This window comes from Xenopus tropicalis, chromosome 2, assembly GCF_000004195.4.
Source record: "Xenopus tropicalis strain Nigerian chromosome 2, UCB_Xtro_10.0, whole genome shotgun sequence".
Lineage (NCBI taxonomy): Eukaryota > Metazoa > Chordata > Amphibia > Anura > Pipidae > Xenopus > Xenopus tropicalis.
This window is the reverse complement of record NC_030678.2, coordinates 77,455,225-77,473,101: the sequence shown is the minus strand read 5'-3', so window position 1 is coordinate 77,473,101 and position 17,877 is coordinate 77,455,225. Positions and strand designations below refer to the sequence as shown.

At 39.0% G+C, this 17,877-nt stretch overlaps 1 protein-coding gene across 5 annotated transcripts; it reads right to left on the bottom strand.

Annotated features, from left to right (window-relative positions):
* Positions 1-310: 310 nt before the first annotated feature.
* lin28a (lin-28 homolog A) lies at positions 311-17,649 on the bottom strand. Of its 5 annotated transcripts, XM_018091226.2 has the most exons (5): positions 17,348-17,646; positions 16,967-17,066; positions 11,410-11,588; positions 5,803-5,987; positions 311-4,514 (listed from the first exon to the last, which is right to left on the bottom strand). In XM_018091226.2, the coding sequence occupies exons 2-5, from the start codon at positions 16,995-16,997 to the stop codon at positions 4,322-4,324; spliced, it is 588 nt and encodes a 195-aa protein (XP_017946715.1). In that variant the 5' UTR covers positions 16,998-17,066; positions 17,348-17,646; the 3' UTR covers positions 311-4,321.
* Positions 17,650-17,877: the final 228 nt, after the last annotated feature.

Genomic DNA, 17,877 nt, shown 5'->3' with positions numbered 1-17,877 from the left:
GAATTGTCAATGTTTTAATAATGAAACCAAACTGTAGTTGATATTTAATATTTTTTCATAAATAACAAAGACAGTTTGTTAAATAGATTTATAGTTTAGGATATTATTTTGAAATAATGCCACTAGCCTTCTAAAAACATTCAGTTTACCAAACAAAAAGAATGGGGGGGAAAAAAAAGATGGTCTAGCGGCCCCTTTGCCCTACCCCACTGAATATGGTGAACACACAAGAGTAATACTCTCTTCAAGTCAAATGTCAAATTCATGGAAATATAAAAACTTAGCTACACATACGCAGACGCTTTTAAAATTGTAGATCAAAAGGATTTTATTGGTAATTTAAAAAAAAAAAAAAAAGTCTCTAAAAGTCAGAAATAACAAGATTTATGTGCAGATATCCGGACAGCTTCCCTGAGTTCAGCATTTGCTGGATGTATCTATACAGCCTGATGTATACACGGCAGGCAATATTAACAGTCTGATATCCCTGAGGTAGATTTCTTACATATGTATAGTTATAAAAAATATCCCCACCCACCCGGTCCAGACTAAAGCTGTGACTGAGCCCATCCGGAGATTATATATTTATATATAAATGTATACATATTACATACATGTACACAATGTAAACAGAAAATATCCATCTGTCCAGAAGCTGTTGTATAAGCCTCCAACACCTCTCAACTCCCACCACCAAGCATATATTGTTGCCACAGTTCAACAGCTATGCTCTGCAGTTGCTTTAAACAGTTATTGTCTGTGCATATGTTTAAAAAAAAAAAAAACAGGCCTGTTTAATTTGATTGTGTCATATCATCAAACTGAAGGCAAAACACAAACCTAAGGAGACTACATTAATTAAGATAACGGATTTCTTTTGTGGGTGTTGTAAAGAACCTAATAGGGTGCATTAATTTACCCTGACACAATGATCAAAGTGCACTTTCTCAATGCAATGGCCATTTTTTCCACCACAATGCACCTTTTCCTCCAGAATTCATGCCCCATTGGGCACTCAAGGGATCACTGAATTGTTGCGGGTGACTAATCTCCCAGATATGCCATCACACTGCCGATTTACAATTTCGCCGGTGGGATGTCATATCTGGGAGATTCGCCGGTGGGATGTCATATCGGGGGGAAATTAGTCGCCCGCAACAAGGGAGATATGTCGCGGGCGACTAATCTACCTTGTGTGCCAGAGCCCTAAGGGACAAGTGCACTGCATCTTTTGATGCAGGGTACTGAGGGAACCCTGGAACTACCACCTGGTTAATAGTTGATGGCTCCAGGGTTTGTTTAGCGCCCTATGTCAATAGGTGCAGCAGCGCTCATTTTATAACAGAAGGCAGGAGGGACTGATTTCCACTAAGTACAAATATATGAAGTGTGCAGGGTGCATTTGGGCCTTTGGTACCTTTAATTAAAGTGGTTTTAGATGCAACTCGCTGCAGGGAAAGTGCAAATTGCTCACTGTGTCTGCGGACTTAAATGAGCCCTATTAAGAACTTTACAAGAACTTTAAAAAACCTTTAAAAGCAAATGTAAATTAGGATGCTAAGTTATTTAGTAGACTTGCCTATTTTTGCAACTGGTGGCCTTTGTTTGCAAGGTCCACTTTAGTAATTTAGCTACAAAACAATCAATCACAAGCATCCAAAGTGTTCTGCTTGGTGGATTTAAATCTGACTCAAGGAAGTGGAGGGAACTGAGAGGATAGAGGTTAAGAAAAACAGGAAGAAGACAGCAATATGGTAGCCAGATGGTTTCTCCAAAAATGATTAGACATCATTATCTTCATTACCCTGATATAACACTGCAAACCTGGGCAGGATCTATACACCTAACGCGTGGCTGATCATTCCAAATATTATCTCCTTACACAAACAACATGTTGTGCACGGTATTGCAATATAAGCCCTTCTTGTAACTATAAATAGGTATTGTTTTATATAGATTTACCAATATACATAGTTCTATAACACAGTATATATATATATATATATATATATATATATATATATATATATATATATATGCAGTACAGATTAATATACATATATAAAACAATATAAATACATATATATATATTTCCTGCTAAAATGATATACATATCCAGCAATATATAACACTCTTTAACATTAGTTCAGTTAATCTAAAAAAAAAAGGGCTACATATGTGAACACTAACTTAATGTGTATTGAGACCTTGCTACATATGCTTGTGAAGGAGTAATTATAATATTAATAATATTTAGGATATGCAGCTACGTCATTAAATATATCTCTCCACAACTTGATTAAGGTAAACTGTAGTTAAAGTACAAACAATTAACATAGGAAAGATAGTTTTGTAACCTGTACATGTTCTCAGGAAAGCAAATGTTTGAACCAAACTACTTACTTCCTCCTATGTTAGCCTATTGTAAAATGGCTACCAAACATTCTTTCATATATATATTTTATACATGTACTTAAGCTATAGTTTTTCCATTAAATTAACTCCTGCTTTTCTGACAGGATTGTCCAAAATTAGGGTTTACAGCAGAAATTTTTAAAAGCCTTTCACAGCCCACATTTTTAGGGCTAACTACAACTAGATATTTTGCTTAATACTGGAATTAAAAATATTTGGCAACTAACATGCAATTGCAGAAAGCTCATATCGCAGGGCTGTTAGTGGTTCTTGATGACTGAACTGCTCACCCTTGACCTAATTTATAATTAATCTCTTCCCTGCCTGGTTTAATGGCAGCACAGAGGTTAATTATTTCAGTGGACAAACAAGCATATATTTCCTCTCTTTAGGGAAAAAAAAATCCTTGCAGACAAACTCAGAGAGGAATGGCAAAGTAGCTCTGAGTAATTATGTTCTGCATATAGAAATATGTTACAAACTTGCCTGTAAAGAGGGGAGATAGATATCAGTATGTCCAAAAAAGTTTTAAATAAACAACATTGTAAAAGTAATGTTTAACCAGCATGCACATCAACGAATAAAAGAAATATAGATTACAAAATATAAAAATAGAGAGAATCTGAAATAAGGGGCCAATATATAGGGGAGAATAAGAAAGTGTGCGTTGTGTAGTTAAGATGGCAGAAGGCAAAACCACAGCATAAGATTAAGTAGAGACATCAGAGCAGGAGTGTCAAAATTGCAGCACCCTTGGGGGCTGATTTAAGAACCAATGAGCGCCACGTTTTTATACTATCGTGTGTTTTCAGAAAATAATAAGCTCACCACCTTTTCTGTCATGGGTAATTTTTAAGATGTCATGATAGATGCGCCCAGCATTTTCAATCAGACATTAGCTAGATTTGTACTATTTTCCCCAAATGGCATCCTGTACTGACTGTTTTTAACAAGAATTACTAATAAAATCTTGAAAAACAATTGTAGCAACAAAACACATAGCATATTTAAAAAAGTTAAAACATTTGAGTAAAAAAAAACTGAGATTTGGAATGGAGAAAAACCCACAATAGTGTTTTGTTACAGTTGAACACCATGGTCGCAAATAAAAAAAATGGTTAAAAACTTGGAAAAGCATCTGAGGGATCTTAGCAGGTCTAAGGTGCAAAACGTTTTCTTTTTTATATTTTTACAATTGCCATTTGAAAAGGGGTAGTTAACATTTAGTATAATGTCGAGAGTGCTATTCTGACACAATTTACAATTTAACTTTTTGTTATCCTAGCAACCAGGCAGTAGTTTCAAAGAGACAGGGATATGAGTAAAGGAGGACCTAAATAGAAAGATAAGTAACAATAAAAATAAAATGGAAGCCTCAACAAGCAATAGTTTTTTGGCTGCTTGGGTCAGTGACCCTCATTTAAAAGCTGGAAATAGTCAAAAGAAGGCATTCATTTAAAAACTATAACTAAAAATGAAGACCAATTGAAAGGTTGCTAAAAAAGTCCATTCTATAACAAACTAAAAGTTAACCTAAAGTTGAACCACCCCTTTACATTTTTTGCTAAAACCTTTCAAGAATTAATTAATTACAATTCTTTTGCTGCAATCGAAGATCAGGCCAGTTTAGGTGGCAATACTGAACAACGTTTCAGTCATTTGGCATAAATGCCATATTGTGGATTAAAGAATACTTTGCTTGCAAATTGGGTAAATATTTTCTAAAAGAGAGGTTATAAAACACCAGTACACTAACTGGGCCTATGGTTGTTAAAGATACCCCTTTCAGGTGAAATATTATTCCTGCAATGAAACACATTAATGCTTTGCTCTGCTGTAAGCTTATGCTTTTGGTATTTTCTACTGCCAGGGAAGGGGATGAGGTAATGTAGAGAGATTGTGTAGATTACTCCATAGTTTCAGGAATTAGCTCCTGTTCCTCAGAGATTGGCTGTTCTTCTAAGTTAGCAGCCTGTGAGGCTTTCGCTGGACACTGGGCAACCATGTGGTTTGGGCTTTGGCAGAAATGGCATTTCTTGGGCTGAGGAGGAAGCTTGCATTCCTTGGCATGGTGGTCTAAACCTCCACAGTTGTAGCACCTAATAAGAAACAAAAATGATAAAAATATGTAAAAGCTTGATTATGCTATTTTCAAGTAGGAATATTTTTACAATCAGATATGATTTTTCTGCTGTTTGGTAACAGATATCATGATCTTTTGCCATCAAAATCACCTATTAGTAGAATGTAATTCTGCTAATTATATAATAGACTGATCCTACATCTTTTAATAATTAATCTCCAATGAAGGCTAGAATCTGCAGTGATATTTCTAGTTTTTAGATCATGTAAAAAAATCAGGGACACTTCTAGTAAATTAAGCCAGAAGGGCCATACTAATTAGGGACGCACCGAATCCAGGATTCTGTTCAGTATTTGGCCAGGATTTGGCCTTTTTTGGCAGGGTTCAGTTTTGGCCAAATCCACGGGCCTGGCGAACTGAATACGAATCCTAATTAGCATAAATTAGCATATGCTAATTGGATTTGGAGAGGTTACATGTTAGAGATTTTTTAACCCCTCCGGATCCTAATTAGCATTAGCATTTGTGCATATTGGTGACCTGGCAATATGTACTCTGTTTACACATTTGAAGCAAGGTGCAGTGTAAGGGAGCCCTAAATACAAGGCTCCAAGCGCTCCTTACTTGTGCCTTTTAAATACATTTTGTGAATAGAACAGAATTAATTTTGTGTGGACAAATTCAGTTTGTGCCTACAGAATTCATTTTGTTTGGACCAAATTCTTTTTGTCACTACAAAATGTTCACAGCATAGACTTTGTAGGGACAAAACAAATTTGATTGTGTAATGTGGTTTTTTTTCACCACAAAATTAATGTTGGCAACAAAAATACAATGCAAGAATTGTGTCCCGTGTTGGCTATACATGGGTGGAAAAGAGCTGCAGACTTAGTCCTTCAACACAGAGTGGGCAGCTTTTTGGCCCTTGTATGGGGCCAACTGACAAGCCTGCCAGGCCAATATCTGTCTGAAAATTGACTAGGTCAATCAGGCAGGTTTGAAAATCTCATTGGATGAGGAGTGCATCAGCATGTTGATGCGATCCTTATCTAATTTGCCTCTATTGGCCCAAGTATTTGATCCAAATATTGGTTTCAGGGCAAGTGATTGAACCAGCCCAATTTGGACCTATGCATGGGTGGGTAAATCGCACCCAGATCCGGTCACTTGGCAACACCTCCATATAAGCAGTTCTAGCAGTGTATGGCCAGGTTGCCACATTTTAAAAACCCGTCATTTTGTTCAATTTTTTTTACTTATCAATAATTATGCTTAGCATTTAAAATATATTATATTTTTCTGACCTGTCTCCCTTTTGTCTTCTCTTTTGCTGCCCTTTTACTTTGGGTCTCCTTTCACTTCCAATGCATGGAGCCCCACCAGGTCCTGTCACTCGAGTCGATTCCAACCCCTTGGAGGATTTCTTGAAGGTGAATTCCACTGATTCTCCTTCCTTTAAGCTGCGAAAGCCTTCCATGTGGAGCTTGCTCTAAATGTGGGAAAAATAATGCAGTGCTGAACATGATGACACACTGATAACAGATATCTTTAGAGGGAAGTGTATATATAATGTGACATAATAAATAGACTGGGTCATGGTTTTGATGACAACCCTCCCCCTTCTTGTACTATTCAAACCATCTCATAATCTCTCATCACCGCTCTTTACTCCTATGGTTCTCAAAAATAAAGTGCTGGTCATACTGGGTTTTCCAAACCTGGGGTTAAAATATATTCTGTATTTGTTTTTACCCACATTGTGTTTCAGACCCATAGCAGAGCGACTGTTACATACATACATTATATATATAATAATAAAGCAGTATGTAATAATAAAACAGTACCGTGTACTTGATCTCAACTAAGATATAATTAATATTTATTGGAGACAAAACAACCCTTTTGGGTTTATGTTGCCTGCGCGCGCAATGACACCGGCGCACGCTCTGACGCCAGCGTGCGTCCTAGCGCATGCGCCTTGCGTTTTAAAAGACGCCGGAGGCCTAGGATCACTTGCGAAGTGATCATTTTCCTCCTGGAAGACACTGAGCGTTGTTATCCTTCTGAAACACTTGTTTTTGATCCGGCTTGCCCTTTAACTACGAATCCTGCTGCCTGTACCGACCTCTTGCCTGCCTGACTATCCGTTTGTCTCCCGATTCTGCTCTGACGCCTGGTTCGGCACTCCTGCCACTCCTCCACTTGGTCCCAGTCCTGTCTCCAGCTCCAGCGGCTGTGTTCCTTAGTGGGAGGTGTAGGAGAGGTCCTTCCTCTACGAGTTCTTCCAACAACACCTCTTCCTTGATCCTGACACCGAGGAGCTATAGTACCCAGTATATGTATCCATCTTGCCTCTTTCTGTAACAGTCTTTTAGCCCGATCACCACCTCTAGGTAGCGGTGGTACATGATCTATCGCCTGAAGTGTAGGGAGAGGATGTTTCAGTAACATAAAATGCCTTGCAAGAGGAGTATCTCATCTAGATGCAATCACTGTCACTGTCACTTACATGTTCGCCGGTGGGATGGCAGGGGAAGGCAACTCGGGGAGATTAGTCGCCCGCGAACAGGGAGTTTTGCCAGGGCTCTGGCACACGGGGGAGATTAGTCGCCCGCGACAAAACTCCCTGTTCGCTGGTGACTAATCTCCCCGAGTTGCCATGTCCCGCCATCCTGCCGGCGAACATGTAAGTCGCCGGCGGGATGGCACACGCCGAAATCGCGCCGCCGCGTCTGCCATCCCGCTGGCGACTTACATGTTCGCCGGTGGGATGGCAGGGGTAGGCAACTCGGGGAGATTAGCCGCCCGCGAACAGGGAGTTTTGTTGCGGGCGACTAATCTCCCCCGTGTGCCAGAGCCCTAAGAGAGTCTGGTCTATAGAGATTAAGATAATATTTGGGGGTTTATGTATCTGGTCATTTTTTGGTTCAATGTTGTTGGTTAAAAGATAAATATCTATTGATGGGACCTCAAATGTTATAGGTGACCTATTATGTTTTTAAAATCTGTGATCCCCCATTAATAATCCCCTTTGGAAACCTTCTTGAGTGGTTGGTTTCCTTTCCAGACATCTCTAGATAAAGCATGAACTGTATGGGAAATTACTTATGATCTTTTTAAATGGTTTTAATCACTATTTATTCACTTTCTATCACTTTTTTAACTTTTAATCACTTTTTAATGAAAAGATGTATTTGGTATAAAAATGAGCATGTTTTTCCCCTTTAAATGGGAGGGCATGAATTTGGACATATTATCATGTTTAACTGATTGTGTAAAATGATTGGTTGTGTATACTATTTAAACACTGTGGACACTTGTGTTTATCATCCTGACAATGATCCCCTGTGGATCGAAACGCGTCAATGTGAGTGTGGAGCAATAAAATCTATTTTGATATTTTGAAGTATACCAAGCCATGAGTGCTTTCAACTGATCATGTGTGGATAATTTTTTGGTGAGCACCCGGCGTGTGGCTCTGGAGTGGTGAGTGCCGTCAAAGGAACAGATATATATTATACACACACACAAATAAAGTTATACATATATACATATATGGAAACAAGGCTGTTGTTTATTGTTAACTACCCTAATCCCACCATTAATGTCAGACCAATGGCAATAACCATTTCCAATTTTCTATATACATTTCACAACATGTGCTCTGTGGTAAGTAATATGTATGCCTGGATTGCCAGACTTGCTGAAGAAGCTGGAATTTACAGTACATATCAGTTTAAGGACATAAAAATGCCTTGTCCAGTTTAAAATCCAATTCACCAACAATGCAAGAAGTGGTACCTTAATGAAAGCAGAGGGGATACTGATTTACCATCTGCCTCTTGTGCAAATGCAGAGAAAAATGTTTACTATTCTGCCTCTGCAGGGGAGACTGTTTTCATTTTAGTAGATCAACTACAATTTACATTTCCAATGAAGTGTGGCAGCCTTTATTCAGTTTACTATTTATTTATAGTTGACTGAAAAAGTATATTTTTTTTAAGTAAATTCTCTAAATACACGGCAAGTTATATTATCCCTGCACTGCAGCACACTGAGGCAGTTGCAGTAAATGTTTTTATCTGTAGAGGGAATCCCCACTCAACTCTCCCACAAATTCTTAAAAACAGGCTATGAGTTTAGGAATCCCTTCTCTGTGTGCTAAATGTGAGTTTTTCGGGAATCCCATGTTGATGTGTGGGGGGGGGGGTGTTGTTGCAAAACTGGGTAGGAGTGTGTTTAGGAAACAAAGGGATCTTAGACATGCTGAACATTCCCTGAATTCCACGGAAAAGAGGGGGAAGGGAGAAGTATAGGCGTGGGGGTTTGCTAAAATGTACAGGTAGCCATGTGCTTAAAAGACTACTCTTAGGGCTGGCACTGTACTCTGAGATACAAAAAATATCATAAAGTTCTGGCTACATAGCAGGGTTTTCCCAATCTATATCCCTGCATTTGCCAGAGGGTAGGGGTAATAGTGGGTATTATAGTTCATCAACAACTGGAGACTGTATATCCCTGACTCAGATTCAAATATGATGGCCATAAACCCTGTTCTGAAGGATGAACTCAGTTACCAGTCTATAGATTTTGTACCTGCACTGTCTTCTGGTTTGGCGAATGCTTATATGCAATAAATGATGATTACTACATGAGAATAATTTTAGTGAAACAATGAATCCGCCCATGCCCTGGCTGATATAAACTGATATTCAAATGTTACTTATTATTTGCAATATAACTGTTTTAACAATAAACCATTTTAATCCATATAATGGCATTCTGTAAGCTACAAAGTAATATGCAATACTGGTTTTATTTGCATTAATAAGATTTTATTTTGTTTTTATGTTGAATAGAGGCCCTGATAATGAAGAGGCATTAGATCAATACAGGGCTTTATAATCAACATGATTGATTGCTGCCCACTCACTATAAAGTTGCTTAGATTTACTCACAGCCTGCAACTATCAGCTAAAATTGCCTACGGACACATTTTATGATACAATTAGGTGGGATGGGATAGGATATTATTGTTAGGGGTTATTATGCAGCAAAGGGCACTATTATTATTAGCACACGCTGCTCACTGTGACCACTTTGTTGTATCTCTTCCCGCTGAAGAGTTGCAAATAACCCACAGCCTGCAGTTGTGATAAAATCTGTATGTGTCAGTAAAAATACCACTGATTCCCCTTGTAGCAGTGAGAGGTAGCTTTCATCAATGCAGTAATCAAACAGCCATACTGACATAAACTTAGGGTAGCATTCTTATTCATTTAAACCATTTAGGGCTCCATAAACCTTGGGTCACAAATTCTCACATGTTTTGGTTAGAAGGATGGTATAGAGAGAATTTAATGTAAAATATAATATATAATTGATTTTCTATTATCCATACTGGTACTGTGCAGCTTGGCTACCAACATTTTACATTTGTTTGTCCTGTTCTGCAAGATTTGCTTGCTGTTCAGTTTCCCTGGAGTGCTGCTAAAGATCACATCAAACAGATAGTGATGTTGAAAGGGAATGGTGCATTTTATCCTGTTTCTCAACATAGGGACTTGGTCTGGAAAAGATCATGTAATGATATCAGTTCCTTACAAACCCCATGGTGAGAACCAAGCAGCATTAAGAATATCAAAGAATGTTGGGATGAGATGGTTTGTATAGAGGTACAACAGAATCTGTCCGTATGTATAGTCGGTATTATTACAGGCATAAATGATATTAGTTTTACTGGCATGCCTCGCTCTACACAGAATTAATTCTGGTTAAACTATTGCTTGAAGATCCTATAATGAAGGCTAGTGGCACATTAGACTGTTGATTGGCTCAGAAATCACAGATGGAGAAAAACTGATCTGCTCCATCCTGCAAACAGGCATGGTATCAGTCTGCGAGTGCACACAGAGTAGATTTTGGCACAAAAAATGCCAAAATCTTTCGTGATTTTGAGTGAAATCTGCTTTGTGTGTGTGCTCACAGGCCGATGCTGTGCATAATAATGGCTGGACAGGATGTTTATGTATCACCCTTTTTACCCTTTGGACTTCATCCTACTCCAAACACACTGAATCATATCTTCTTGTTGGTGCAGGATGCCTTATCTCAGTCCATATCATTTAGACACTGTAGATATTAGGATAGGAAATGCATCTGACTTGGTGGGAGGGTGTCTCTGGCCAGGATAGAGACCTTTTGATGTTGGAATGTTAGTTACTGCAGTAAGGAAATTGTACCTTCTGGGCAATAAAGTTGGATATTGTCTGTATGCCACCCACATATGTGAATCCTGGGAGTGCCTGGCCTGGGTCAGCAAAAGGTTAACAACTGTAGAGCCCATTGCCTGGAGTATATCCTTATTCATTCATTTACTTCCCTGCTGGGCATCCTGCCTACTTTATTCTGCTGGCAATTATATTTATTCATATGCAAGGTTTACGTAAAGGATGACAGTAGGGGGCCACCAAAGAAAACATCCCACCACTAGAATGAAATGTTTCGCATGAGAATACAATCCACTTTCCAAATAATGACTCAGTCTCTGGTTTCCCGTAAAGGAGCAAAAGAAGGAATGAATAAGGTTAATGCGAGATGGACTTAAGCAGGCAGAAAAAAACCCTCCACTGTACATCTGACACAAATCTCTAAAAACAGACGTTAAATACACACCTAATGCTATTCTCACAACATTGCCTCAAAACCAAAAATGCTACCTAGAAATGGAGGACAGAAGCACGTATATTGTTCTATATTTATCCCTGAAGCCAACTGTGCATCCTGAACTACACGTTTTAATAGCATGGCTGTAAATACGGAGATACAGACACTCATTTAGAATCATACATTCTAACCACCAGATAATCTCAGATTAAATATGACAGATATACTTCTTTTTTTATAATTACCTGATGAACAAAAACATCCACTGGGGTCTCAAGATCAGTTCCCTCCTTCTTGGTCATAGTTAGGAATCCAAAACCCATTCGGACATTAAACCACTTGCATACTCCAGATCCTTGAAATATCAGAGATTCATCACTTTTGTGTATATCTGCTGTTTCATCCAAAGATTTTGGAAGCCCTCCTGTATATAGAACATACAACCAGTTAACTATATAAATGTAATTTATCTACACAGTGAATGATCTGCATGCTGTTAATAGACAATAGGCTAGATTTAATTTGATGAGAAAAACTGATTTACTAATTCAATGCCAGATTTTCTTGATACTTGATAAACTGTAAAATAAAATGTTCTCATGGAACCTAATCTGGCCCAGTATGACAAGCAATAGTAAAATGCACATAGGACAGCAGGTTGTAAGCTACAGTGGAAGAGGAAGTGCTTGTAGCACAATAAATTGCTACCCAATACATGAATATTTTTTTTTTGAGTATATTTTATTCTCATTGAATCTGGCCCATTATTTCCCTGGTTTATGAGAACTGTAAAGTACGAGTTTTTACATTATTAAAGGATACCTATTACAAACCAATTGTTGCACTAGTAAAGGTTTTTTTTTCTTAACCCAGATTGCAATTTAAATATTACACACTACTAGTGTATTTCTAGCATACTATAAAAAGCGGTGTGCCCATTAATCTCATTTCCCATTGTTATATATGTTTGCGATATACGCTTGTGACTTCTATTACTTTATCCCCAATTGCTCATGGTATACATGGTATTTTTGCTACTGCACCCATTAATATTTTTCAGAAATAAAACTCTTTAAAATTGCCCATACTGTGGTTTTAATGCAATTTTTCAGCAATAACAGCATTGGACAATTACTGGTGTTTTGATGCTACTTTTTAAGCAGGACAAAATGCACTGAACAAATTGTCAAAAAATCTTGAACTAAATCTTTCAAGGATGCTGAAAACATTCCCAATGTGAAGTCAGTGTCATAGGCAGTGTGTTTGGGGATATTTACTGTAGCATTTAGAATTTCAATTTACAGTAAATGAGGCTACAGAAATGCAATTTACCTTAAGATAAACCCAAAACTAAACTATAATTAAAACTAAACTTTTCATAACAAAAGGATCCTGAACACTTAGGCTAAGGTCATATGTGGCTTTTTCTGCTCCACCATAAATACTCCAGCAGAGAGTACACCAATCCACTGTAATACACCCTTTGTTCCAGCAGCACTGCCACTTATGGCATCCACCTATCACTGCTAACACTGAGTAAGCAGGTGGATGCCATATGTATCAGTTCTACTGCAATTAGGGCTGATGGCAGTAGACTGGCACTTTCTCTGCTGACTTATTTATCCTGGCAGAGAAAAGACCACATGTAATATTAGCCTATGATCAACCAATGACAGCAGGGAAATTGAACATTATACTTCCCAACATTTCAATATAAAAAAATGTGGACAATGCTCATATGCGCTAGTCATGCTCAGTTACATGAAGATGTGCCCCTGATCTGCTCCAAACCACACCCACTTTTCAGAAAGTTGTGCTATTTTTACAGCCCTGTGTTTTTGGGCTATCTTTCCATTTGTGTTATACTTGTACAAAATTATTTGCAAGTCAGTCCTGCTGCAACTACTTAGCTTTCCTTAAAGGCCCACAATAACTTTTAGAGTGAAGACACATGAAGCTACTTAGTAGGCCAGGAAATACCCTGCCATAGACAATGAGATAGACAATGCCTCTGCTAAAACACACGTAAAGACAATTATCAGCAAATGATCAGCATTTACTATTTTTGTAACCATGACAAGTAGTTGCTACTAGTAGCTCTGTGTGTCTTCGCCCTAAGGGCTCTGGTACACGGGGAGATTAGTCGCCCGCGGCAAAACTCCCTGCTTGCGGGCGACTAATCTCCCCGAGTTGCCTTCCCCCTGCCATCCCACCGGCGAACATGTAAGTCACCGGCGGGATGGCAGACGCGGCGGCGCGATTTCGCGCAAATCGCCGAAAAAGACTCGAGGCTTTTTCGGCGATTTTCCGAAATCTCCTGTGGGAGAGGTTTTTTCATCGCAACCGCGACTATCGTATTTTGCGCGACTATTCCGTCGCCGTTGCGATTTTTTCGTATTGAACGATTGTAAACAGTGGTAAAACCAATCTGATTTTTCCGCAACTAAAAAGTTGCGGAAAATATACGAAAAAGTCGCAACGGCGACGGAAAAGTCGCGGAACATACGAAAAAGTCGCTACGGCGACGAAAAAGTCACAAAAATACCTATAATTACTAAAAAAACACATTTGGACGCCTTCAGACCGTTCGTGCCAGCTTTCAGCCAGCTATCAGTCAGCAACAACAAGCACCATACACAGACCAATAAGCTGCTGGCATTGGTCAATTTTAATGTTGCACACAGGTGTTTCGACCACCTCTGCAGTCACCTATATGTAGCCTGACTTGGGTCCCTAGAAGTTTTTAAGATACAGCTTTAATCTTTCTAAAATATATAATCAAGAATTTTCGTAGTTGCAGTTTAAGGCTGATGCCACACGTGGCGTTTTTTTACACTGTGTATTTTCTAATTCTCTCGGCGGCTGAAAAACGCACAATATCATCATCCATAGAAATAACTTGAAAAGACTCGAAGCAAACCACACAAAGCGTAAATACGCTAGAAAACGCCTTAGCACGGATTTTTCAAGCGTTTGCCAAAATACGCCAGTATTTGCACAGCAAGCTATTCCTATGTATACACAAAGGCAGCTGCCAGACCTAGCGGAAATACGCTGCGTTTTTTACTATTTTGCACCATGGAAACGGGATTTGCTACGTCACCAGTACTAGGCTGAAAAACGCCATAGTCAGGGGCTGTGTGGCTTGTGCAGCGTTTTTAGGCTGAGAAAATACGCAGCGTAAAAACGCCACGTGTGGCATCAGCCTAACACCATCTGTTGGCCCCGATGGAATAAACGGGGATCTAAAAGAAGCAGGTTATAACATTTAGGGTTAGATTACACATGGTGCTGGTCCCCTTCCTCCCACGCTGACTTTAGTGTGGACAGATAAGTACAGCATCAGCCTGCCAGACATTGGGTGGCTTCTCAAAAATGCAAAAGTTGGGGAAGAAAACAGTGGGTTGAGTTTTATACCAGCGGTGAAAATGTCTGGTCTGACATACTCATAAATGTTAGAATCTGTTCCCTGACACATGGGCCAGTGCACTCTCAGGTTAGATCCTGTGCCTATAACTGCACCACGCTGGGCCACCTTGCCCCCCCCCCACGCACATGCGCAAACAAGTGAGCGCATAAAGTGCATTGGGGCAGTAAACATTGTGCATGGGGAGGGGAACTAGCAGTAGGTGACAAAAGAGGTACAAACCTAGCACCCCCCCCCCAACATTGTGCCATAGGCACGTGCCTATTCTGCCTACCCTTAATTGCAACCCTGCATTGCACACAGATAGAGGGGGCAGAAGGCAGCAGATATGCTTTTCAATAGATGTGCCAGCAGAGAACAATGCCAACCTGTGCCATTAGCCTAACCTTGAGTCCCTAGATGCAGTATGTAACTTAGACCTTAGAGCAGGAATCCCCAACCATTTATACCCGTGAGCGACGTTCAAATGGAATAAGTATTGGGGAGCAACGCAAGCATGGAAAAGGTTCCTGGGGGTGCAAATTAGAGCTATAATTGGCTATTTGGTAGCCTCTAAGTGGGCTGGTAGCCTAGAGAAGCCTCTGTTTGGCTTTACACTGGGTTTTATGCAATCAACACTTGCCCCTAAGCCAGAAATTAAAAAATAAGCACCTACTTTAAGGCCACTGGGAGCAACATCCAAGGGGTTGGGGAGCAACATGTTGCTCACGAATCACTGGTTGGGGATCACTGCCATAGAGCTATAAAAAGCTGGCAATTTTCAGTGCATTGTGGTAATCCATTTAACTTGGACTTCTCACTTCCTGTTTCTTTGCAGCTGATTATACCCTCCTAATGAGGAAGTGGGTGAGCACAAGAAAATTGCTTCCCCCAACCCCCATCCTACTGCAGAACAGTGCTTTTCCTAAACTCAGGTTTCCTGATATAAAGGTGGTGTAAACATCAAGCAATTCTTACTAATGGCATCTCTCTGTTACTAATGCTTTAAAATCTACATTTTATTTTAAGGGCATTGTGGTAATGGCATACACACAAAAGCAAAAAGGATTTTGCACTTGCTGAAAGCACACTTTAGTCACTTTGAAGCTGTTGCTAAACTACAACTCCCATAATCCCCTGAAAACCATTATCTGGCACATATATAATGAGGTGTTTAAAGTTCTTGACTGAACAGTAAGAAGAGAACAGGAAAGGCGAATTCCCCCAACAGCTAATCATTTACATATGCATATTACTATTACTACTATTATTATTAACGTATTTATATTTATATACAAAATTATATTTGGTATTCTATTATATATGTGCCCATGTGCATTTTAATACATTTTTAAGTATTATACCCCCTAAAAATAAATAGTTGCATAGTAGTCGAGTTTAAAAAAAGAAACATCCAAGTTTAACATTTTGCCCAAGTAAATCTATATGATGCAGAGAAAGGTGATGTATACTGTAATCTGCCAGTATAACCACTTCAGTATTAGCCTCTGTATCCAATGAAAAAAATCAAATATACACTTCTACCCTATTACTCATGCAGTTTTCAGTTTCTTTTTTTCATATATATCTATCTATATAGCATATAGCTATTTTGCATGAGTGTACCAAATCACACCAGATTGTGCTATTGAACAGAATGTTGGTAGTGATTACTTTGAATTGGCTGTACAGGATGAAAACACAGTTTTATAACTAAATTCACTTTATGCTAGTATAGTATTACTACTTATAATCTGATTGCAAAGCAAATCTCAATAATCAAAATGAAATGGGAAAAAAAAGAAAATTAAACTTAAAAAAAAAATGTGTTAGTATAAACCATTCCACATGTAGCAAATAATTCAGTTTACAATATTAATACATTTACCAGCAATAATCTGATAGCAAGTAAAGGCACAACTTTTAGTTATTTCTATCTTATTTTCACTCATTCGGGAAAAGATATAATAGCATAATAGCTTTTAGTTCAAAGTGTGCATTTCACTGAGTATAGTGGAAAAACTTGTGTACCAACATGATTAGCCCAATCTGTGAAACGAAATGAAATATAAATTGTAACATTTTCACATTTTAGTGACGTTTTTAACTATAGTTAACAGAGGTTAACAGATATCCAGTCATTGCCATAAAAAAAGGAGGAAATTCTGAAAATGCTAAAATTAAAAAAAATTAGGCTCATAAGAAACATGTAAAAATAATAAACCTAGTTCCATGCCTTTAGTGGGACTCTTTTAACCATCCTTGGTATAGGTAAATCATGTGGATCATTTATTTTGGTAAACAAAATCTGAAGCCCACACACAGAGATCCATGTGCCTCAGGACTGGTCAGTCCTTATGGTTTCCCAGAATATTCCCAATATAATGGCTCTTCACCTGTGATTTCCTGGTTGGAGACAGAGCCCATCCTGAAGTTATCAAGTATCCCAAGGGTCTGCCTTGAAGTTGTCCCAGCTGAAGTTCTGGTGCCTTCAGCCTTGTGAGATCATACAGCTTGTTAGACCCCCACCATCCCCCAAAAAGAGATTAAAGGGACAGAATGGGGAAATAAGGTTAGCTACATCTTCACTAAACAATGGAGGTGGGAGGGCTGTTGCCTTTCAAAAGATTCCAAATTCTGCAAGACAATAGTAGGCCAACAAGTATAGCCACCCCCTTCCACCCCTCCTCCTCCTCACCAACACCCTTCAAATCTCCAAAGCAAAATCACCTTTCAAATATAATTCACAGGCCTTCCCCCCACAAGAATCCCATTACCTTCTGCCATGCTGAGTTTCAATGATAAGGGAAGTCTCTTCTATCTGAGGTCAGGCTAAAATGGTATGTAGGTCCTCATTACTGTGTGCTGCCATAATGTCACATATTCACATTCTCTTGAAGCAGCACATGCAGAGTTCTCTGGGAATCTCTATACCATCCAGAGCTTTGGGGTACCATCTACTGTCCAATCAGCAGAATGGTAGACCTGTCTGGACTGAAATGAATGACCACCACCCTAGGACACACTATTAAGACCTCCCCTATGCATCCCCACCTCCCTAGACAAATGTGGCTGAAAGATGACCTGGAAGGGCTGAGCTGACCTAAAGTGATTTCCTAATTCCATCTCCTCTTGTTCAGCCCCCTCCCCCCAGAGCAGAGGTAGTTGGGGGAGGTTAAAAGGAATATTTGGAGATGTAATGTGTAGGTTTTTTTGACATCCTCAAAAGACTTAAATGCCAGGCTGGTCAAGTTATAGGCTTCTGCTTAAAACTGCCCAAAATGGAAAACCTGTTTGAGCCTCCTGA